This window comes from Salvia miltiorrhiza, chromosome 2 (assembly GCF_028751815.1).
Source record: "Salvia miltiorrhiza cultivar Shanhuang (shh) chromosome 2, IMPLAD_Smil_shh, whole genome shotgun sequence".
Classification (NCBI taxonomy): Eukaryota; Viridiplantae; Streptophyta; class Magnoliopsida; order Lamiales; family Lamiaceae; genus Salvia; species Salvia miltiorrhiza.
Window position 1 is genome coordinate 68,954,075 of NC_080388.1, and position 22,663 is coordinate 68,976,737.

Consider the following 22,663-nt stretch of genomic DNA (forward strand, 5'->3'; position numbering starts at 1 on the left):
CTCTTGCAAGCGTGCCGGAGATCGTCGTCGGAACCCCTAGTTAGAGAGACATTCGTTTAGAAAATCTCCCTCAAAAAAATCATGATAATGATAATTTTTATTTTTATTTTTTTAGTTTCATGATATGATGGAGTGTGAGCATAATATAAAACTAATAGGATTCTCTATTTTCCTCAAAAAAAGAAAAAGAAAAAGGATTCTCTATTCCAGTACCATATTTTATATGTTTCGTTGTGTCCTATTATTATTTTCAATTTTTCATTATATTATATATAACTATTCACACCAAAACTAAAAATATTACTCCTACTAGTATATAACAACTCTAATAAAAATATTGCTCCCTCCGTCCACGAAATGAGTACTCATTTATGGACGGCACATGTTTTAAGAAAGGTATGGAGTGTAGTGTGAATAGTTTAAGGATCCTATTTTTTGAGTATATTAATTAAAAAGATGTGTGAGGTACACTTGTCAAAAAGAGAAATGAGTACTCATTTTATGGACGGAGAGAGTACTAGATAATAAACTCTAACTAATATTTAACATTAAAAATTTAAATTTAAATTTAAATAATTATATACTCCTATATATACTCTAACTTTAAATTGATTATTCCTAATAATTAATTATTAATTCAAACAAAAGAAAAACTGTAAAAAATAATTATAAATTTAAATTGTTTTATTGGACCCTACTTATAAATACATAATAAATTAAATTTGAACATTTTTTTTACTAAAATTATATATATAAAGAATACAAAATAGAACATTCGATGGTAGTGTGATATAAATATTTATTCTCCAAAAAGTTTACTATGTAGAAGGGTTTCAAAAAGTTTCTCACATTAAATCTGAATACAATTTACATATATAGTAAGTACTACTTTGCAATAGCCGAAGAAAACATACTCTTACATTAAATTTACAGAGTTTTGTGAAAAAATAAAAAAAACGTAAAAAGCTAGCAAGAACGGAAGGAGAGGGCTCCTGCACGGTGGTAGAGGTGGTGGTGCTGATGGAAATGGTGGTGGTACCCATTACACTCCTTCTCTATTTGCCACCGGAGATGGTGGAAATCGTCGACGGAGCACGGAAGCTTTAGTGGGCCCACGCCGTTGTACCCATAAACCTCGTGAGCTTTTTCAAGAAACGCCTTGAAATATGGATGGCTTAGGTATGATATTGGAATTGTGAATCTCTCAAACTCTTCATCTTCTGCACCTACTTTCACTGCTACCCAGCCCCTCTTAACCTTTATCATCTTCTTATTCTCATGAATAATTCTCTCCATGTTAACTTCTTCTGTGAATTATTTGTGTAGGTTTTTCCAAGCACGGCATTCATAATTTATATGTGCACACAAACGACACTTTTTGGTGGGGTCTTGCAGCCACTAATTGTGCCTTTGATTGAGAAGTACTGTCCTTTTAAGCAATCTTTTTTGGGGATAAAAGATTTTGTGCCCCTTGGATAAATTGGGGGATCAAATTATTTTAGTACTCCACTATTATATTGTACAGTGTTAATTTACAGCAAAAATTGAAAATGATCGGTGGTGGTGCCGCATTTGATAGACTTAAAAAAGCTTTTAACAATTTGATAAAAATAGAGTGAGTTTGACTAGAAACATTTATGTCACCAATCGACTTTTCATAGCACTATGAAGTTCAAATTAAATTTAGACTGATCTCTTTCAAGATTAGCCACTGCATGGGACCTCCTAACAAGTGGGTGCAATTTTGGACCAGTGATCTTCCGTTTAAGTTGTCAAAAAACATAGATAAGTAATGAGTGGACTTCTATATCCATCTTTTCTTTTGCCTTCTTTTTACTTTTTCTCCTATTTCTTTTCAACTCGCATCTTTAAAGCCTTAAAACTAATCATTCTCTTCCCATTAATAAATAAATGGAATATTATTAATATTGAAAAAAAGTCATATATTAGTGACTTTAAAAATAAACGGATTGTAATTTCTTATGCGTTGAATTTGCCACAGAAGATCCAAATCGCTCTAAATATGAAAGATTTTGTCGAATATATCAATGACGAATTTTTAATGATCTGATTGTTGAGAGTTTTTTTTTTTTTTCATATCAATGTTCATATCTTAAATCTCCAGTCAAAAGTCTCCAAGAGGTGCGAACTCCTGCCTATGAATAGTGAAATCTAGGGTTCAAACTCTATCGTTCTTTCCTTCCCCCAAAAAAAGTTCTCCGGCCAAAGTAACCCATAGAGGTGGATGCTACCTTTATAAATAGACCGTTAATTCCTCAGTTGGTATACCACTCACAAAATCAATGAAACCTTACATAGTTACGAGACACTAGTAATATACTAATGTTGTAGTGAGTGTCATTGTCAAATTATAAATTAATGTGACGGAGGTACCACGGCTATTTATTAAAGTGCGACATAATCCGTACTCAACCTCAAGAACCGGTACATACATATACAACATTGTTTATAATTTTTTGTGTGTGTGAAGATTAAATATTTTTCAACATGAGCTTTGTATTTGGCCTGTCCATTTATTGTTAGAAAGGGTACATGTTGACCAAAATGAATACACAGATGAAAAAGGAAATCGTAATGGTGCCTCTACTGCAAGAATTGGATTCGAAGTTGGAGCTCAACTTTTACATTTTTAGTGATAATTAGAAGTTGGAACCAACTTCTTATAATGAAAGTCAATTTCTATTTATTTATTTGATTCATATGTAAAGTTGTGTGTATAATAGTGGAACTCGTATAAAAATTAGAAGTTGGAACCAACTTTTATGAATTATGATTATAACTTATAAGCACACGTCTAAGGAATGAGATCTAGTGTACCACACTTTATGTCTTACTTTGTGTCCCTTTTTCTAATCAACTTTGTATATTTTGATTTAATTTTGTGATTATTAACTAGGGTTTATTCCATCAATCTAGGGTATATATATAATTATTTTTTATCATTTAATTTCATTTTTATTAACTAATAGTAATAGGTTGATAAATTCAAAGTCATGGTATATACTTTTTAAAAAAATTAATTTTTTGAAATAAAAATTAAATATAATTCATAGTATTATAATAAATTTTATTTTTATAAAAAAATATTTTTAAAATAATATATATAAAAATGGGACACAATGACTCACATAAAATTGTGGGACACTTGATCTCATCTCCACGGCTTATTTGGTTGAAATGTTAGAAAATGACAATATAATTTAAAGTCAAAATAGGTATAGTATATATGTAAAAGGTGATTGATATTGTAAATTTGTATTTGATAGGTTAAGATATGAAATGTAGATACCATAAATTAATTGTTCGCTATCCTAGCGAGATTAAAATTCAGATTAAATGAGCAAACTACAATTGTAAACTTATCAACAATGTTATTCCTATTTGGATTTTGTGATCCGAAACTCATGCTATATTGAAGGACAAGAGGGTCATGTTTTTTTTCCCCCTCTTTATGTTGTGTGAAGAGGAACATAAATTAGATCGGACCAAACTCTTATCTCGAGCTTTCTCGTAACAAAGGTCCCATGTGTCTACATTATCAGCCAACCACCGCCGTTTACTAGGAAAAACACTTAAAAAAACATGGATTGAACTACATAGGGGTGAACATGTAAGAGATCAAATGTGGCAGAAAGAGTTGGCCAACACATGGAAAGTTTTTTTTTTTTTTTAAAGAAACAAATATTTTAAAAGATTGCATTACGGACTTGAATATGAAATTAAAGATAATTCAAATTTAAAATTTAAGGTCTCAAGTATTAACCAGACTATCATTAGGTCACATGTACCTTGACATGTAAGACTGATCGATATTTTTCAAGAAATGTTAATTAAGATTTCAGTTCATTAATAATCTACTAGTATGTCCATTCGTGCGATGCACGATAAAATCGAAATTAAATGACATTTTAAATAAATAAATATAAATATTAAACATAATCAAAATATAAATAAATACAAAATATGATTTAAAAATAAAATATCAATAACTCAATAAAATCCAATTTAAAAACATAATTTTCAACTATGTGTAAAGTGTAATGATAATTGTAGTCACTAAATAATTTTAAATTATTTGACAACAAAATTAATATACACATTATTATTATAAAGTATTCCACATAATAATAAATAAATAAAATAAATAAAAAGTTGTAAAATTTTAACAAAGAGAAAGAATATAACATATTTTAAAATTTTAATAACATATTCGTTTTGAATTCATTTTTGATGATTTTTATACCATATTAAAGATCTTGTTACGAACTCAAACTTAAAATGCATATTGAATATTTATTCATAAATTAAATTTGATGATATTTAGAAAATAATTAAAATTATATAAAAAAGAGAAAACAAATAGTGAAAAAATTGATGGGAGAAGAGAGAGAGAAAAAAATGGAGGGAGAAAACTCATCTTTTATATATTAAGTATTATATAGATATATAGATTAATCTGCTTAATTAAAAGTTTAATCTTCTTAAGTTGGGCTTAAATTATTAGTAAGAGTGGTCCATTAAAATTCTAGGCTAATTTTAAGCCGAATTGGGCTTCGATCGTTAACCCTTTGATCGAAGATAGAAAAATTATGGCCCAACTTTAACTATTTTCCCTTGGATGGGACTATTTAGTTAATGAATAAAAATACTCATTTTGATATAATACGAATAAATTATGCCCATTTATATTAACCTATACCCGACTCGTTCATCACTCCTAATCCAGACAATCATCTGCAGTTTATTATTAATTCTTGAATCATAACATGTCGCTGACCTCTATGTTTGCCATTCTGGTTATCTGCAATTTATTATTCTCATATCGCATAATCGTTGTTGACGCTATAACCACAGTCGTCACTATCAATGCGTATTTTAACTCTTGTTTATCTTTATACAAAATACGAACAACATATTTTTGTACGTTAGATCGTGCATCGTGCGAGCATGTAAGCATGCATTAACATTATTTATTGTAATACATACAATTCAAAGATTAAGAATAATTACAATTTTATCGGTTTTCATCTAACTCATATAATATGCCCATCTACAATTACAAATAATATATAATATTGGATTATGCACGAATTTTTTAAAAAATAATTGATGAATATGTGTTTAGTGGATAAAAAGTTTCACTATGTAAAAAAAGTGATTGTGCTTGTACGTGCTTGAATTGAGTATGGATTTAAAAGTATTTTTAGTGAATAAAAAATGGTTTTTGTGAGGTTGAAATATAAAAAGTGAGGTCGTGAGGGTGGGAGTAGCATACTATTTATTTTCCTTAATTCTATGTAAGTCGAACCCTTTCGTGATGTTATCGATTACGTATATATAATGCATGGATGAAACCATACATGGAGTATGACAAGTAAACAAATACAAATTGGGTTAAATATGTGAGACATAATGTCTCAACCAAAAGAGGTAGCGTCGACATTGCAAGAGAAACGGCGAAATAAAACAAAGTAATAGATTCGAAAAGGGCCAATATATATCCAAGTTCATGAAAATCAAATTCTCCCTCTCTTTCGCACACACACAAACAACATCAACACGAAAGAAGGGATGCTTTCTTTACCCTGCCTCCATCCATAAGCGAATGTCACGTGTAAAATACACAACAAATTTTGGTACACCATAAAAATGAAAATTAAACAATCACAAATCATCACACTGTTTGGGCACAAACGAAATAGCCTCCTTGACAAGATCATGAACCACTAGCATATTCTGCTGCTGCACATTTCCAAATATGGACATCCCACTCGACCCCCCCATCGCCAGGCATGCCACCCCGCTCGGATCGCCGATTATGTAGTTCTCCCCCGGCAGATCCAAATCCGCCCCCTCGAAATGGAACACCAGCTTCGGCACCTCCACATTCTCCGCCCCCGACGGCACCTTGAAGCACAGATCAAGCCCCGTCTCGTTCGACTCATCCACCGCCAGCTGCACCTGCTTCGTAAACTCCTTCTTCACCAGATCGAACGCGCTCTCCTCTAGATAAGTTATCGTCGTGCCGGAGTCGATGATCATGCCGCCGCTGCCGTCGCCCTTGATCTCGAATGCCGATTTCTTGATGGGAAGCTTCGTTTCACCCACCGAGATCCCTTGCAAGGAAAGATAGTAGAAAGAAGGCGATGATGGATTCTTGATCAATGGAGTGGTCATGATAGTTTCCTTGGTGGCGTCGAGGTTTGCGAGCGAGCCCATCAAGAGCGTGCTCGTTTTCGTCGAGTCGATCGACGTTAGGCAGTAGGAGAATTTGGGCTCGTCGAGCTGGGAGACGAGCGAGAGCGGGCCGCGGCCCAGCCCGACGAGGCCGCCCCCCTGGTTGAACCCGCCCCCCTCGTTGTCGAGCCCGCACCCGAACCCGACTTTGGGGACGGAGACCTTCCCGAAGGTGAAGGTCTCCGTGGCCATGACCCCCTGCGTCGACGAGTAGTCGCCGTAGGTGTATAAATACTCGCAGGCGGAGGCGCTGCCGCAGGAGGAGAGGGGCAGCGCGGCGCAGAGGTCGCTGGAGCAAGGGAGGTTGGCGAAGGAGGAGGACTTTTTGGGGTCGAAGATAGGGTTTGGAGAGGAGAAGCATTGCTTGCAGGGTTTGCATTGGGTCCAGATGAGGTCGCTGCCGGTGTCTAGTATGGCGGAGTAGGACGCCGGCGGCGTGCCGATGGATATGTCCATGAGAAACTCGCCGTTGCCGGGGTGGATCGGGGCGGAGACGCTGGGGTCGGATGCGGCGAGGGCCATTGCGTAGAGGCGCTCCATCCTCTTCCTCCCCCGCTTCATCCGGCGCTGGAGGAGCTCCAGCTTGGTGAAGTTCCCGCCGGAATCCACGTGTTTCAGCGTCACCTCGAACCCGGTTTTGGCGTCGGGGCGGCGGTGGTCGAGGGAGTGCCGAGAAGTGGAGGTGGCTGGTGGGATGAGGAAGACCATTAGGGTGACAAGTAGGGTTATTGTCATTGAAGAATGCATTGTATATATTAATTCGTGAGAGTAGCTAGTGATTTGAGCATATATGTATATATATGTGCGTGTATGTATTGATGAGAGAAAGGCGAGGATGATCTAGGCTAATGCGGAGGATATAGAATGGAAAGAATCAAAGGATGATTCGAAAAACAGGGGATATAGAGAGAGAGAGAGAGCATGATAAGTGTAATAAGGAGACAAGTTAAGTACTAGAAAAGAAAAAATGTATATCTATTTCACATCAAGGGAAGGTGCCATTTCAATATTGCGTCAAAATTTCATCCTAGTCTTGAGGGTGGTGGTTGGAACTATAGAAGCTTAACTAGTGAAGCATGATGACAAACCCTACCACAAGTATAAGCTAATTTTGTGTTTAAATAATTTAGAGTGAATTAACATATTAAAACTGCTATTTTCATATAGAAAGATAAAAATCACAAAATAAAAAAATTAGTAACTATTTTTTAACTTTAAACTACCGGCGGATTCAAGACTAAATTCTTTAATCGTGAATTGCCCATCCGACAGTTCACAATAAGTTTGATCGTGAACTGAGGGATATAATAAATAGCTAGTAAGATGACTATTTTTTTTTTTTTGTCATTTTAATGTTAGTAATTAATTAGTTTTATCCTTGTTATCTTAAAATAACTGTTTTATTAGTCCACTTGTATAAGTTAGAGAATGTTAGTTGCAATCGTTCATGTGAGCTAGTACGTACAAAATAAGAATATGACTTATTTGAAGAAGAGGCTATGATGTGCTATGGATTCGTGGGGTTAGTCAATTATGTCGAAGACTTAAAGAAACAACCTGTGGGGTATTAGCTCACCTTCCATGAAAACTTTAGAGAAAATCTTTTTTTTTGGGTGAATATCAAATTTATTTACATTATGGCTAAACACGTACGGAAGATGTGCACGTCCTTCTTATTTGTAGGTGAATTAAAATTTCCAAGTTTATTCAAGTGTTTATATGTGCATGTATACATATATTTGGTGAGTTGATAAGGAATAAGAAGAAAGTAGTTAGGTGGGCAAACTCATCTACTAATTATTGAGAAACTGGAAGTTATGTTGTTGTCAAAGCAATGTTGTTTGGATGGGTGAAATCGCGGTTTAATTAGGTATGAAGCAACACCACAGTTATTATTATTTTGCTTGACGGGGCAACACCACAATTATTACATATTATACTGCTATAATTTTCTTTTCTTTTTTTTCCGCTTTTTTCCTTTTGTGAAGGTTAAGTTATTACCGCTATGTTGAAAATGTATATTTGGAAAAGAGAAAGGGTTGTACAAAAATGTTGATGAAATATATGGCACCTCTTTCGCCAGCTGGAACAATTTTCTTTATTATGAATTGATGCATACAACACAAATAGCATGTATCATTGAGAAAGAGATTGATATTATGTGTTAGACACATATTGTGTGGTCTTTACGTCTGCAGACCATTATTGGATACAATTGGACTGTGTCCGAGAAATTAAGTTTGCAGCCATTATCTTTAGTGTGTTTTGGGTGAATTTTCGGCTAAGGATGTATTGGATCATTCTATTTGGATTTCTCATTCATTAATCTCTGAGGTTGCTGTTCAGCATTTTGGGTAACTCGCTTATTCATTTGAGGAGGCATTCGAGTCGTCGTTTAGTTTGAATGATAAAATATGATTGATAAAATAATACAATTTAATCAAGTATTTGATTTGTATAATTGGGCATGTGATGGATAACTAGGCCCACACTCTAATCATGCAATTGAATGATTACGTATCACTGCAAAGTTGAATGAATTATTTAATCACTCTCTAATTTTGTCAATCTTATCCACCGAATCAAACGTCCTAAGCATGTATAGTTGAAGCTTGAAAAATGATTACCCATTGCAACGGGCCTAGCCCGTTATAGACCATGCTTACTTTCCAAAATATTTAGAGCCATTTCAATGAGACTAGTTTCTTTAGAAAATGGGCCCATCCCATGGTGTCAGCCCATCTGAAGCCCATAAAAACGGACCCGCAAATGCACAAAAGTATTGTACGAAAGTTCCGACAGGCGACAGCCTTCAATTAAACCCGATGGTCTACAAAAAATTTAAAAGGGCTGAAAAGCCATGTTGGAATTAAAAAAGAAAAAACAAAACAAAACAAAAGAAAGAAGCTTAATAGAAATAATCTATTTTCCATATGAATTTGAAGAAATTCCAGCGGATTTTAAAACTTGTTGGAAATCTGAAACTTCAATGAATTGACTCTTGTATTGACTCTTCTACATTAGATTTTCAACTCTTAATAACTGTTAGCGACTGAGCCATGAATGTTTTCTTTTTCAAGGAGGGTCCAACTAATAACAATTTATAATATTACATGTACATTTTTGAAATATAATTTTTAATAATAATATATATAAAATAAATAAAAAAGGAAGTTAGAGGTTATGAATATTTCTACTATTTCTATTAGCCCTTGAAATAGTAACAATGGTTATAAAAATAAAATGTTTTATTTTTCTATGAAGATCCGAAAAACATTTAAAACATTCAAAGTAATTAAAAAAGGTTATGAATAAGAAATTGAAAGGTGAATAAGATTCTTGCAAACAAGGGAAGTGGCCCTCGTTTTCGGTTCCCCGATTGTGACACATTTAGGAGTTGGAAGCAAATATTAAGCAAATGCACCACCAAATTATGCCTTTTGATTACTTAATTATTATATTACAGATCATGCACCTTCTTTTCTCTATCCACTAACATTTGACTCATACAACACAAGAGCAGATAATTCTCCCAATTATACCTTCTCATAAATTTTTTTATCCCACGTATACCAATATCTAATGATGCGGCGTGTCATAAGGCATAATTCAACATCCAAATATTGGTATTCATTATTTAAAAGTACATAATCCTACACACATCACTATACCATAATAACAATAATTACTACTCTGTAAGTATTCACTTGATGGCTTCTCCCATAAGTTTTCAAGTATAGCATATAGCATAGTGATGATATTTATGAGACAAAATAAAAGTTGATGTGCTTTAAACATGGGATTTGGATGAAAAAAGCAGCTCTTTTTGGCTCACTGATTGCTTCTAAGCATCTTATCTTTTTAATTGTGAGTCTATTTATTTTGAGCATTATATCGGTGGGATTCTTATTCACCGCACCAACATTTCATTTTATGTAAACCCCACATCACATTCGAGATTGCCGCACAATTTTTTTTCCTTTTTCTCGATTTTAACTCATCGTTCCTTTTCTCCCTCTCTTCTTTTTTTTTTTTCTTTCTCAAAGCAATTTTCTTTTTCATTAATGAATGCTATGTAGATCCTCAACAGTAAGACGTCAGCAGTTTTGGATAATATCCATAAACTCTGCTAATGAGGCGAGCTTTCTTTCCAAATATGTGCTATGTGTTTAAAAATTTAAGCAACTTTGATCAATTTCTATATTTGCTTACTCAATTTAACTAGTGATGGACTGAGTTATGTTTATGATACCAACTGCAGTTTTTCTATGAGTAACGATAGTTATAAAAAATGATTTGTAGATTTATTTTTTGACTTTATTACATGCACGAACCTGCATGCCATAGTCTTAATCACATGACTTTGAAAAGTGTTTATTTTCCATGCTTTTTGCGCTTAATTTACTCGACTAATTAATTTTCTCGTGTTCAAGGTTTATCTGCTAAAAGAGTCTTGGATGAAATTCTAGCTTAATTAAGGGGAAGAAGAATTGGTAATGGCTGAAGGCTGCCTTCATCTCTCTTTGAAGCAGTTGATCAATTTTGTTCCGCTCTTGCTTCTCCCTCTATGTTTCTGCGCCACAAACAAGCCTAATGTTGAAGGTATATATATATATATATATATTCAATTTGTAGCCTTTGTTTGGTAAATTTGAATTATAAGGTGTGATGGATGGAAACATGCATGTATCTATGAGTTTAAATCCTTGAAGAGGTTCCATTAAAGTGGGTGTAGAATGAGGATATCTTCCTACTTTATTCAGGTCAAGCATTAATCGAGATTCTAGAAGCTCTTAACGACTCCAGCCATAGAATTATGGATTGGGATAGACATTTTGTGAGCCCTTGTGACAGTTGGTCTCACATTACCTGCAGAAACGGACGTGTAGTAACTCTGTTAGTATGCATTTCATTCCTAAATTTTTATCCTTCTTCAATATATATTAATTTTGCTTATTCATGATGCCTCTAAACTTTGCAGGAGCTTGCCTTCTAATGGATTCACAGGCATTCTTTCACCATCTATTGCCAAATTAAAATTTCTCGAGAGCTTGTAAGTTTTGTGGAGATCATATCATTTATACACTCATATCTATTTACTAAAATCTTTTCTGCATGCGTCTCTGTGTAGGGATTTGCAACACAACAATCTTTCTGGCACATTGCCTGAATCTCTTAGCAGCCTTTCATATCTGCAGAACTTGAATTTAGCTGACAACAACTTCAAAGGCTCCATTCCCGCTTCGTGGGGCCAGTTTCCCGAGCTCAAACATCTGTAAGTTCTACACAAAGTCGAATCCTCTATTGCAACTTGTGTAACATCCCTTATTTATGAATTATTGCCAATAAGAATTCTAAAAATTTCTTCCTATAAGATTATGCCTGTAAAACATCTTAAAATTTTTCTGTACATGCAAAATTTTAGTAGATTTTAAAATTTTGTAAGTGTATTGGTGGGTTATTGAAGTAGCAATGTTGCAATGTGAATCAGGGTTGTGAGAGGAAACCACTTGACTGGATCTTTACCAGAATCACTAACAAACATCACTGGCTTATTGGAACTGTGAGAAGTCTCTGTAGCTTCAATTTCTGTCTCTGTCTTCCACTATCTTTGTTATTTGTTGGTTATTTTCATTAGGAAATATTTTGATGCTCGCAGAGACGTCTCTTCCAATGATCTGACTGGAAAAGTTCCTCAGGGACTGTTTTCCTTACCAACCTTCAAGTACGTCAATTCAAAATATTTACATAATTAAAAATGCAAGACAATTAAATCACTTTTTGTTTTGAAATATCGTGTCTATCAGCTTTACAGCTACTCATCTCGCATGCGGAGGTAACCTCAAACAACCTTGTGTCTCAACCTCCTCTGTACCAGGTTGCTCATTTTTCTTAACTCTGCTTTTTCTTGCACAATATTTGCGTTGTGAAATACTAGGAAAGGTAGAGAAGAAAGTAAGCATGTTGATATTGATGCAGTTTATAAGAGAAGATCAAAGGTTCAGGTTCTTGTGACTGCAGCAAGCATTGGTGCATTCTCCCTCCTCCTGCTCGGAGCTGTCATTGGATACCAATCCCGTCGCTTGCGTAAGCCCAAAGAAGTATTTGTTGATGTGGCCGGTAAACTTTTTTAAGATTGATTTTCGTTTAAGATGTGATGTAGAATTTAGTTTGATTTAGAATTTGTAATGCAGGAGATGACGAGCGGGAGATATCGTTTGGGCAGATCAGAAGGTTCTCGGCACGGGAAATACAGCTGGCGACGGATAATTTTAGCGAGAGCAACATAATCGGGCAAGGAGGGTACGGCAAAGTATACAGAGGAGTGTTGATGGACAACACAAGAGTTGCGGTGAAACGGCTGATGGACTATCGCAGCCCCGGCGGCGAGGCTGCCTTTATACGGGAGATTCGTCTAATCAGCATCGCCCTTCACAAGAATTTGCTCCGCTTGATCGGATTCTGCACCACCCCAACCGAGAAAATCCTCGTTTATCCATTCATGCACAACCTCAGCGTCGCATATCGCCTCAGAGAGCTCAAAGCAGGGGAGAAAGGCCTCGACTGGGCCACGCGAAAACGCATCGCTTTTGGGACCGCGCACGGCCTAGAGTACCTGCACGACCACTGCAATCCCAAGATCATTCACCGCGACATGAAGGCTGCAAACATTCTTCTCGATGATGATTTCGAACCTGTGCTAGGAGATTTCGGACTCGCCAAACTAATGGACACCAAAGTGACTCATGTAACCACTCAAATACGCGGCACGATGGGGCATATCGCCCCCGAGTATCTGTCGACGGGAAAATCTTCAGAGAAGACGGATGTATTTGGTTACGGTATAACGCTTCTTGAACTGGTTACCGGGCAGCGCGCCATAGACTTATCTCGCCTCGACGAAGAGGAGGACGTTCTGCTCCTGGATCATATCAAGAAGCTACTAAGAGAGAAGCGGGTGGAGGACATGGTGGATCACAACTTGAGGAACTACAACAGCACGGAAGTGGAGACGATTCTGCAAGTAGCGATGCTGTGCACGCAGAGTTTGCCCGAAGATCGTCCGAAGATGGCACAAGTGGTGAGCATGCTGCAGGGAGTGGGACTGGCTGAGAGGTGGGCGGAATGGGAGCAGCTCGACCAACTCAGGGCCCAAGAAGTCTCCCTCATGCCTCACAACTTCATGTGGGCTCAAGATTCTACTCACGACCAACAACCCATACAATTGTCGCAAGCCAGGTAGTTTTCCCGTTGAGGGAAACTCCAAGGTTTAGCCACCACAATCAGACATCTAATATGCTAGTATATAAGACAATTTTGAATATTTGCTGTTTGATGTGAGGTATCGTGTAATGCCTAACTCACATAGTATGTATAGTCATTTTGTTTGGGATTGGGTAAGTAGGGAGCCACCGGGAAGGCTAATATATAGTTTTTTTTTTACTTTAAAATAATAGGTAATAACTGAACTGACTATTTTGCAGAGTTATAAATACGGAACACGGACTTGTGACATTTTTTAAAAAAGAAATCAGTTCGTTTTAAAAAGGTAATATTAACGTTAGAAAAAATAACATTCTTGCAACATTTTTAGGCATTTGAGATTCAATGTATCACACTTGATGTTCAATTTTGTATCCCATTTTTATTTATTTTACATTTTTTTTCTTCAATTTCAATTTTGTACTCTTTAATTTAATTTTGTGATTATTAATTAGGATTCATTCCATTCAATTATAGTATATAATTATTTTTATTATTTAATTTCACTTTTAATTCATTGTTAAGGATGATAAACTCAAAGTTAGGGTAATTTTCATAAAAATATTATTTGAATATAATAGTGGAGTACACACAAAATTGTGGAATACTAAATCTCATCAAATTCTTAGGACCCTGATGCTGAAATGAACTTGGTTTGATCATTTTCCTTTGAGGAAGGACCAAAAATTATTTGGTTACAAGAAATAAAGAATACCCAATATAAATTTGTTAAGAGTATATACTGTATATTTTTACAAAAGTCCAAAGTAGAAGCCCAAGTTGTATAACATGGGCCTAAAAGGACTAAAATTCCAGAAACTCAATCTACACAAGTCTTGGGAAAATATCTTGATTTATTTGTAAAAAGAAACGTCAGGGAATACAAATTAGTGTTCTGATCATGTACTGAATCATGTGAGCATCATGTATTTCGATATCCAGTTAGTTCTATAAATAAATAAGAAAAAGGAAAACCACAATTGAGCTTACATATTGTGCATGATCCATATGAGATTAATGCTTGCTATCATTTTTTTTTATTATTAAAGTAGAAAAATCACAATTAAATCCTTGTTTTAACTCTTTACAAAGAGATCGGAGTCTCACCGCATGGAAAGGGCAAAGGGGGATTGGTGGGGATTGAAATTAATGCTATTCTTTTGAAGGCATTTAAAGAAAGTAGTAGGTAGGGATGTCAAAAAAGCGCGAAACCGACGGGTCGACCCGAATAGACCGATAAAAAAGGTGGGTTAGGGCTGAAAATTTTTAGCCCGAATGGCCCGAACCGAAAATAGCCCGAGCCCGATAGGGTTGGCCCAAAAACCGAGTGGGTTGGCCCGAAAACCGAGTGGGTTGGCCCGATTAACCGAACACATTCTTAATAATTGATTTTTAAACTTTAATACTTTACTTTTTAATTCAATAATAACATTTTGATGCTTGTAGAATATGTTTCGATTTTTTTCAACGGTTAATAACAAACATCTATGATATAAAAGTCAAAGAAGGATAGTCATTTATATTAAATCTATATACTACAGTATAATTTTTATCAAAACAAAATTAAAGTTAGATATTATGTAAACTTATGTTAAAAAAAATATTAATTTTTGTATCTAAAATAAAGCGAATTGTCTTGATTTAAAAAATACGACATATTTTTTTATTAAAAGAATATGATTATTTATATATAAAAAAAATATATAAAAAAATCGTAAAACTTGCGGGCCCGAACGGGCCAGCCCGAAACCGAGTGGGTTAGGGCTAGGGTCGAAAAATTTTAGCCCGAAAAATAAAAAAACCGACTAGCCCGAACCGAAAATAACCCGAAACCGAATGGGCTGGCCCGAAACCGAGTGGGCTGGCCCGATTGACATCCCTAGTAGTAGGTAAATAGTAAGAGTAGGTAGCTAATTAACAAAAACTATAGAATCAAACAAATGCCACATGATTAATCCATCCATTTTATTTTAAGATATTATTAAGAATTCATAAGGATAATGAGAAATTTTCTTTAAAGTGAATATTTTGAGTTTTAATCATATCAACTTAAAAAGTACTAGTGTCTTTGAATTACAAATTAGTAAAATCACAAGAATACATTTGTTAGTGATGGTGTATATTAGACTTAGAGGAATATTGATTTTTCCCCAAGTCCAAAAATGAGATGCTCGTGGTTGCCTGAATTGAATCCCACATGGTAATGGGGTAGGGTAACCCAAAACATGGTTGTCTGTATTTTAATCAGATTGAAATTCAACAATTCAACTACTGTTTGGTGTATTCAAAATTGTAAGACACTTTGACTGGTAATTGTGTGGGCCCCCTCCCCTCGCTGCAATTATTCTATATCGATCATTAGTTGCCTCTAAAAAGTCTCGACCAGGGCGGATAAGCCCCAAATTTTTTCGGCCATTTTTTGTGTTTTTTTTTTATCTTCACTCAATTATCATCACCCCACCATTTAGACATCCCCATCTCCTAATTATCACTCTCTCTCTCTCTCATCCTTTTCTCTTTTCCAGTCGGAATCAAACGATAAGTTGCAATCTAAGTAGCTCACCACTACAACATGCCATGCCTCCTTGTTTGTATCACAATATTCCACTTCTTTTCATGTACTTGTTCTTCTTCTTGATATATATCTTCTACTTGTACCCATAGGAGAGAAATTCTTGATTGTTATGAAGTGTGAGGAAATCAGCATCCCTCCCTATTTCAGGTGCCCCATAAGCCTTGACTTGTTCAAAGATCCAGTCACTCTTTGGACCGGCCAGACTTACGACAGATCATGCATAGAAAAATGGCTTGCTGCCGGCAACTCTACCTGCCCTGTCACAATGCAGAAGCTCCATGACTCCTCATTGGTGCCTAACCACACGCTTCGCCATTTGATCCACGACTGGCTCAGCCTCCACTCCAATGGCTACAGCTCCCTCGACCACAAACAAACTTCCATTGCTAGAATCAAGCAAATCATTGAGTCGGATGAGTTGGCGTTGGCGACTAAGCTTCTTGCCTTGGAAGAGCTTCAATCCCTCTCCCAAGACCTGCCTCACAAGAATTCTTGCTTGATCACACTCGGATTTTTTCAGATGCTGCTCCACCAAATTCTCGGAAATGCCGAGTGTAATGTGATGCTTGTCGAGAAAGCTCTTTCATGTGCTTTAAACCTGATGCCCTTTAGCGAGTTGGGGTGTTTGAATATTGCATTGAAACAAGACTCCAAGTATGCAGTGTTCCTCTCTCTGCTCGAAAACGGCACCGTTTTCGTGAAGAAAGGCTTATGCCTTATAATTGAGGCAGTTTCATGGGAGCCGCAAACGAAAGCTCTCTGCGAAGAGCTCGGAAAATCCGACAGAATCGTGCGTGCGATCGTCGACATAGTTGAATCCGAGGCTGTGGAGGCAGCTATCAGAGCGCTGTCGGCGCTGTCCTCGGTGGAGTCGAACCGCGAGAAGATTGCGAGCCACGGCGCGGTGGAAGCGCTGGTGGCGTGTTTATCGTCAGCGCAGAAAAGAAGCACGGCGGCGGCGGCGATGTCGGCGATGGAGAAGCTCGCGTCGGAGAGGAGTGCGAAGGAAGCGTTGGTGAATCATCCATGGGGGGTTAGGGCGGTGGTGAAAATGGTGTTCAGAGTGTGCGAGCATGAAGGGAGCGAGAGCGCGGTGAATTCGCTGCTGAAAGTGTGTGGGGAATGCGAGAGAGCGAGGGAGAAGGCGATCGGTGAAGGAGTGTTGACGCAGTTGCTGCTGCTGCTGCAGAGCCAGTCCGGGGCGAGGACCAAGGCTAAGGCCACACAGCTGCTGCACTTGCTTAGATCCACATGACTTCATCTTCTAATTCTAATACCTACCTACTCATGTGTTTCTTGGATTATGCATTTTTCATGTGCTAAGAAAATGTAATTTTCTATCACTCAAACATTTTGGTAAAACTTGAATGTTGATTTACATCAAGAATTTCGTGGGTGTATATTTATTTATTGTTTATTTATGTAAATAAGTTATGAAATGTACAATTAAAGTTATATAGGTTTGTTTAGGGTCACGTGAACATGACCTTTTTAAGTGAGAGTTAAAAACACATACGTAAAACACATAAAATGGATGAATATATAAGAAATTACTATTATATTGAATTAAATAAATGTAACACATGTATGTGATACTTAAGAACCAATTACCACTTAGTTGATTGACAATCAAATGTAACACATGTACAATCAAATAAGATTGAATGAAACTAATGAATGATAAAAAACAATAAATCACATGATTTTTTATGTTTGGATATCACACTTCGAAAATCTCTCACATTCTATTCGGAGTATCCTGAAAATTTTTCACATTCCATTCTTTGTTGTTCATGAAATTTGTGCATTTGAGATCTTTAAAATTTTTTGTAGTATAATCTTATTGTTTTGAAGATTCAAGATACTAATAAGTATTAATTTTATGTCGTTCATGAAATGATAATTCTTGTGCACTTCAGATATGTAAAATTTCAGGTTGTTGAAACAAAATTATAATTATCATAAATATAATATAGAATCCATTGATTATAACACTGAAAATATGATTACCATTATTAAGCTCGATCGTTTAATTATAAAAATTCGAAAGACCAATATCAAAAGTCATTCTTATCTCATCCCAATTCTATATATGAAGCATATATAAATAATCTTTACAATATTTTCTCAAAAATGATTAAAAATTCCACATAAGCGTCCCGCCATCCACATCACTTTACCGTCGCCGAAAGTTGAGTGCTGGAACATTAATTTTTGTTACAAATCGAATAGTTCAATTTTAAAGCCTATTATAAACTAGCTGTATAAAAATAAAATGAAAATTTACCCGAGAAAGAAAGATACTCCCTCCGTCCACTAATTGTTGTCCTAGGTGAAGTGTAAATTGATAATAGATGATCATACCCTAAAAAGAAATATATCTATGCCATATGAAGCCACTCAAGGAGAAAGAAGACAAAGGAAAAAGGAGAGTAAGGAACAACAGTCAAGACAGTCATCATAGAAAGGCTTTCAAGAATTCGATCATGTCATGCTCATCAATACAAAAAAAAAAAGCTTTTCGGTAGCTATTTGAAATTTCAAAACTTTAGAATTCTCAACAATATTGCTTTTTGGCTACAAAATCATGCTCATCAATATAAAAAATAAAGCGGTGCTCCAGTGCAAAATTTTCATAGTTTTGTGGTGTAATACATGTGTCATGTGTGTGCTTTACAGTTTAATATATATGTTTACTTTTTTTCTTCTTCTAAAAAAAGTTAAATATTGTTACACTGATCAAGTAGACTATATATAGAAAATATGCTAGATTTAGCAGCGGTGTGTGTAGGAAAAAAGTCCAAGAAGCTTTTTTTTTAAAAAACAAAAAAAGATCAATAATGGTTCCTTATTTCTTTCTTTAGTGAATCATAGTATCGAACCCCCAATTTATTGGTTGGAGGGGAAACATCTTATCTACAAAATTGCACTTCATTGTCAAAAAGTCTGAGAAACTTATCTGAATCGATCGATACGGTTTAATTTTCTGAAATCTAAAAACTCAAGATATATACCGATTAATTAGGTTTTGATTTTTGACGTACAAAAAATGATAATAAACCAACCATATCAATAGACACTGAATTAGAATTTAACAAAGTTACACATTTACACTAACTAATTTATGTGGGGTTTATTTTGTTGGTGTTATACTGTTATGCAATAATTAAATTCGTATATAGGTCGTCAATCTTATGATTGTACGTTGATTTTCTAAAATTCTCCCTCCCACTCTTTCTAGAAAATATTTTTAGTAATTATTAATCTTAAGATTTCCACATATTTACATGTATTGCTCTTAATTTTTGAAGTCATTTTCCCCCTCAGAACAACTCCAATGGTGGTGTTTATCGGCCACAATTTGGTGGACCTGGTCGACCTCATTAGAATAAAAAAATTAATAATTGCTGGAGGTTGGAGAAGAGGTGGTCGACCTTTCAAAAAATAAGACCAGCCTTGGTCTCTCTCTCTTCAAATTTAGTTCATTGAGTTGTGACACTTGTAATTATATTATTGGTTGAGTAGATTTTATTTAGATAATTGATAAAAATCATTATATCTTTTATATAAATTATTAAAAAAAATGAAGCAATTATACCAAAATTTATATTTTTTCATTCTCTATAAATAGAGACCACTCTTGCTATATTTCAATACACCTTCAAATTCTCTCATTTATCCTCTCTACATATAGGGCTGTAAACGAGCCGAGCCGAGCCGAATACTAGCAGGCTCGAGCTCGGCTCGTTTAAATACTCGAGCTCGATTCGAGCTTTTATCTTGATGATCGAGCTCGGCTCGTCATCCACTTACTAAGCTCGGGCTCGGTTCGAGTTCGAATCGGGTGATGCTCAATAATATCGAATTTGAGCTTGAGCTTGAGCTCGAGCTCGGCTCGTTAAGTGTTTGTATATATGGTGTTCAAGCTCGAATTTGTTATAAATTTAAGAAAATTTTCTTAATTAATATTGTACACGAGTTCGAGTTCGACTCGTTTAAGGCTCGTGTACTAGCTCGATTGAAGGCTCGACTGAAGGTTCGTGAACAAGCTCGCGAACATGTTCGCGAACAATCGAATTCGAACATGTTCGCGAGCTCAACGAGCCGAGCACTGTTAGGATCGAGCTCGGCTTGATAAAAATTTCGAGCTCGAAATTAGGCTCGAGCTCGGCTCGTTTATTATCGCATCGAGCTCCGAACGAGCTTTTTTCGAGCCGAATCTCGAATAGCTTGCGAGTAGCTCTGTTCATTTACAGCCCTATCTACATATAACTTCTATTATTTGTTTCTCTATTTTTCAATGGATGGAGACAATAATTCTTTCTTCAACTCTCAAAATTTCAATCCCTCCCAAGACTATTATCCAAATCTTGCTGATATTCCAAGCTCCAATGAATTTCCAGAGTTTGATTATGCTATAAATTCAGAATTCTCGCATAATCCAACTGATTCTCCTATTTCTGAACATCACCAAACCTCTGAAATTTTTTTTGCAAACCCTTCCAACAATGCGCAAAGTTGGACTGATATAGAAGATATATCACTAATGTCTGCTTGGTGCTTTGTCAGTAACAATCCAATTGTTGGCACTAACCAAAATAGTAAGTCATTTTAGAAAACTGTTACAGGTATGTATGAGCAAAGTCGAGCAGATAAACTCAAAAAAATTGGAGGTCGAAGGAGCATCGAATCATTGAGGAACCGTTACAAACGGCTCAACAAAAATGTAACTCTGTGGGTTGCTGCATACAAGAAAGCATATGAGCGACGAGCGAGCAGTCAGTCTAAAGAGGATATCGAGAAAGCAACTCAAGCAATTTACGGTAAACCTAAGTTTACTCACCATGAGGTGTTTGAAAAAGTTATGAGCAGCTATCCGAACTGGGAACTGAAATTGGATAGTACTGGTTACGTACGACGTTCTCACCCAGACGACGAAGACAGTGTTGATGAAAGTCGTAGCAGCTCAAAAAAATCGAGGAACAAAGCATTGCCGAACATAATCGCCAACTTGATCGCATCATTGAGGGTGTGGTCATCCATGTCGCAAGTCTATCGGTACAACCTACCAATCATGCCGTTAGAGGAAGGAGACAGTATATTGAAAGAAGACGTGAGATAGGCCATGAAGGTGTGTTCAAGCAGTACTTTTCAGAAGATCCAATCTATCCCCCAGAATATTTTCGAACAAGGTTTCGCATGCGAAAGCCTTTGTTCGAACGTATAATGAACAAGCTCGTCGCCACCGATAGATTTTTTCAACAACACCCTGATGCAGCTGGCCGTCTTGGTATGTCTCCAATTCAAAAATGTATTGTGGCTATGAGGGTTTTGGCATATGGCACCTCAGCTGACTTGCATGACGAATACTTACGAATGAGTGCCCAAGTCATTCGTAAGTCAGTCATCAAATTTGTTGAAGGTGTCATTTTCAATTTCGGAGCTGAGTACCTCAGAAAGCCAACTGAAGAAGATATGGCAGCTCTTCTTCATATCGGAAAACGGCGAGGGTTCCCAGGCATGATGGGCAGTATTGACTGTATGCATTGGGAATGGAAAAATTGCCCTACTGCATGGGCAAGGCAATATGCAGGACGAAGCGGTACGCCAACAATTATTCTGGAAGCAGTTGCATCACAAGACCTATGGATCTGGCATGCATTTTTTGGAACCCCAGGTTCAAGAAATGATATCAATGTACTTGATCAATCGCCTGTTTTTGATGATATATTGGAAGGTCGAGCACCTAAGGTCAATTATATCGTTAATGGTCGCGAAAGGAATATGGGATATTATCTCACTGATGGTATATATCCTCAATGGGCGGCATTTATCAAATCTATTCTTGCTCCACAACTTCGAAAGCACCAGTTGTTTGCTCAACATCAAGAGGCTGCCCGAAAAGATGTTGAGCGAGCATTTGGAGTTTTACAAGCGCGTTTTGCTTTTATCAAGCGGCCATGTCTTATTTGGGATCGTGATATTATGGGAAAAATAATGATTGCTTGCATCATCATGCATAATATGATAGTGGAAGATGAAAGAAGCACTTACCTTAACTATCATGATCCTACAGAATTCATCGAAGATCGACTAAGACAGAATACTCGTCGAAGTGAAGATGGAGAGGAAACTAATGGTTTCGTATACTCTACGAATAGGATTGCAAGCCTAGCGAGCTATATGAGAACTAGGTCTCAACTTCGCAATAGAGAAGATCACAACTCTCTATTACATGACTTGATCGAGCATATATCGCAAAAGTTTGGGGACGATAATTAAATGCATAGTATGTATTGTTTTTTTTTTTCTATTTCGAGTTTGGATTGTTGTAATTTATATTTTTAGTTTGTCGTAATTTAAATTTTTATTAGTTTGTTATTTTTTGTATTTTAATTTTTTATAACATTTTAATTTATATTTAATATTATTAAAATTATTACGAATAAAAATAATAATAAAATAATTATAATATTATGTTGTGGTTGGGTGGTTGGATGATTGGGTGGTTATTGATAAATGAACAAAAATAGAGGTGATTGGGTTGAGATGAATATTAGTGATGTG

General features: G+C 35.9%; 5 protein-coding genes across 6 annotated transcripts; 3 read left to right on the forward strand and 2 right to left on the reverse strand.

Moving 5' to 3' along the window:
• Positions 1-823: 823 nt before the first annotated feature.
• Positions 824-1,357, reverse strand: LOC131008646 (auxin-responsive protein SAUR32-like). The gene has a single exon (XM_057935600.1). The coding sequence runs from the start codon at positions 1,294-1,296 to the stop codon at positions 967-969; it is 330 nt and encodes a 109-aa protein (XP_057791583.1). The 5' UTR covers positions 1,297-1,357; the 3' UTR covers positions 824-966.
• A 4,139-nt stretch (positions 1,358-5,496) lies between these two features.
• Positions 5,497-7,532, reverse strand: LOC131008648 (aspartic proteinase nepenthesin-1). The gene has a single exon (XM_057935603.1). The coding sequence runs from the start codon at positions 7,003-7,005 to the stop codon at positions 5,686-5,688; it is 1,320 nt and encodes a 439-aa protein (XP_057791586.1). The 5' UTR covers positions 7,006-7,532; the 3' UTR covers positions 5,497-5,685.
• A 2,626-nt stretch (positions 7,533-10,158) lies between these two features.
• LOC131008647 (probable LRR receptor-like serine/threonine-protein kinase At5g63710) lies at positions 10,159-13,659 on the forward strand. Of its 2 annotated transcripts, none has more exons than XM_057935601.1 (10): positions 10,159-10,395; positions 10,692-10,860; positions 11,022-11,154; positions 11,240-11,311; positions 11,390-11,533; positions 11,750-11,821; positions 11,897-11,983; positions 12,066-12,136; positions 12,238-12,378; positions 12,453-13,659. In XM_057935601.1, exons 2-10 carry the CDS (start codon positions 10,755-10,757, stop codon positions 13,499-13,501), a joined length of 1,875 nt encoding a protein of 624 aa, XP_057791584.1. In that variant the 5' UTR covers positions 10,159-10,395; positions 10,692-10,754; the 3' UTR covers positions 13,502-13,659. The 2 variants fall into 2 exon arrangements, with proteins under 2 accessions (XP_057791584.1, XP_057791585.1); XM_057935602.1 differs by having other exon boundaries at positions 11,918-11,983.
• Positions 13,660-15,740: 2,081 nt separating this feature from the next.
• On the forward strand, positions 15,741-17,483 carry LOC131008649 (U-box domain-containing protein 25-like). The gene has a single exon (XM_057935604.1). It carries the CDS (start codon positions 16,206-16,208, stop codon positions 17,349-17,351), a length of 1,146 nt encoding a protein of 381 aa, XP_057791587.1. The 5' UTR covers positions 15,741-16,205; the 3' UTR covers positions 17,352-17,483.
• Positions 17,484-21,322: 3,839 nt separating this feature from the next.
• LOC131009925 (uncharacterized) lies at positions 21,323-22,378 on the forward strand. Its single transcript, XM_057937324.1, has one exon. The coding sequence runs from the start codon at positions 21,323-21,325 to the stop codon at positions 22,376-22,378; it is 1,056 nt and encodes a 351-aa protein (XP_057793307.1).
• Positions 22,379-22,663: the final 285 nt, after the last annotated feature.

Excerpts from the sequence above, each read along its gene's own strand:
- LOC131008648 (XM_057935603.1), bottom strand. The coding sequence starts at position 7,005 with ATGCATTCTTCAATGACAATAACCCTACTTGTCACCCTAATGGTCTTC.
- LOC131008646 (XM_057935600.1), bottom strand. The coding sequence starts at position 1,296 with ATGGAGAGAATTATTCATGAGAATAAGAAGATGATAAAGGTTAAGAGG.
- LOC131009925 (XM_057937324.1), top strand. The coding sequence starts at position 21,323 with ATGAACAAGCTCGTCGCCACCGATAGATTTTTTCAACAACACCCTGAT.
- LOC131008647 (XM_057935601.1), top strand. The coding sequence starts at position 10,755 with ATGGCTGAAGGCTGCCTTCATCTCTCTTTGAAGCAGTTGATCAATTTT. Across the intron at positions 11,312-11,389 it reads TTAAAATTTCTCGAGAGCTT|GGATTTGCAACACAACAATC; the intron begins GTAAGTTTTGTG and ends GTCTCTGTGTAG. Across the intron at positions 11,822-11,896 it reads ATCACTGGCTTATTGGAACT|GAAATATTTTGATGCTCGCA; the intron begins GTGAGAAGTCTC and ends TATTTTCATTAG.
- LOC131008649 (XM_057935604.1), top strand. The coding sequence starts at position 16,206 with ATGAAGTGTGAGGAAATCAGCATCCCTCCCTATTTCAGGTGCCCCATA.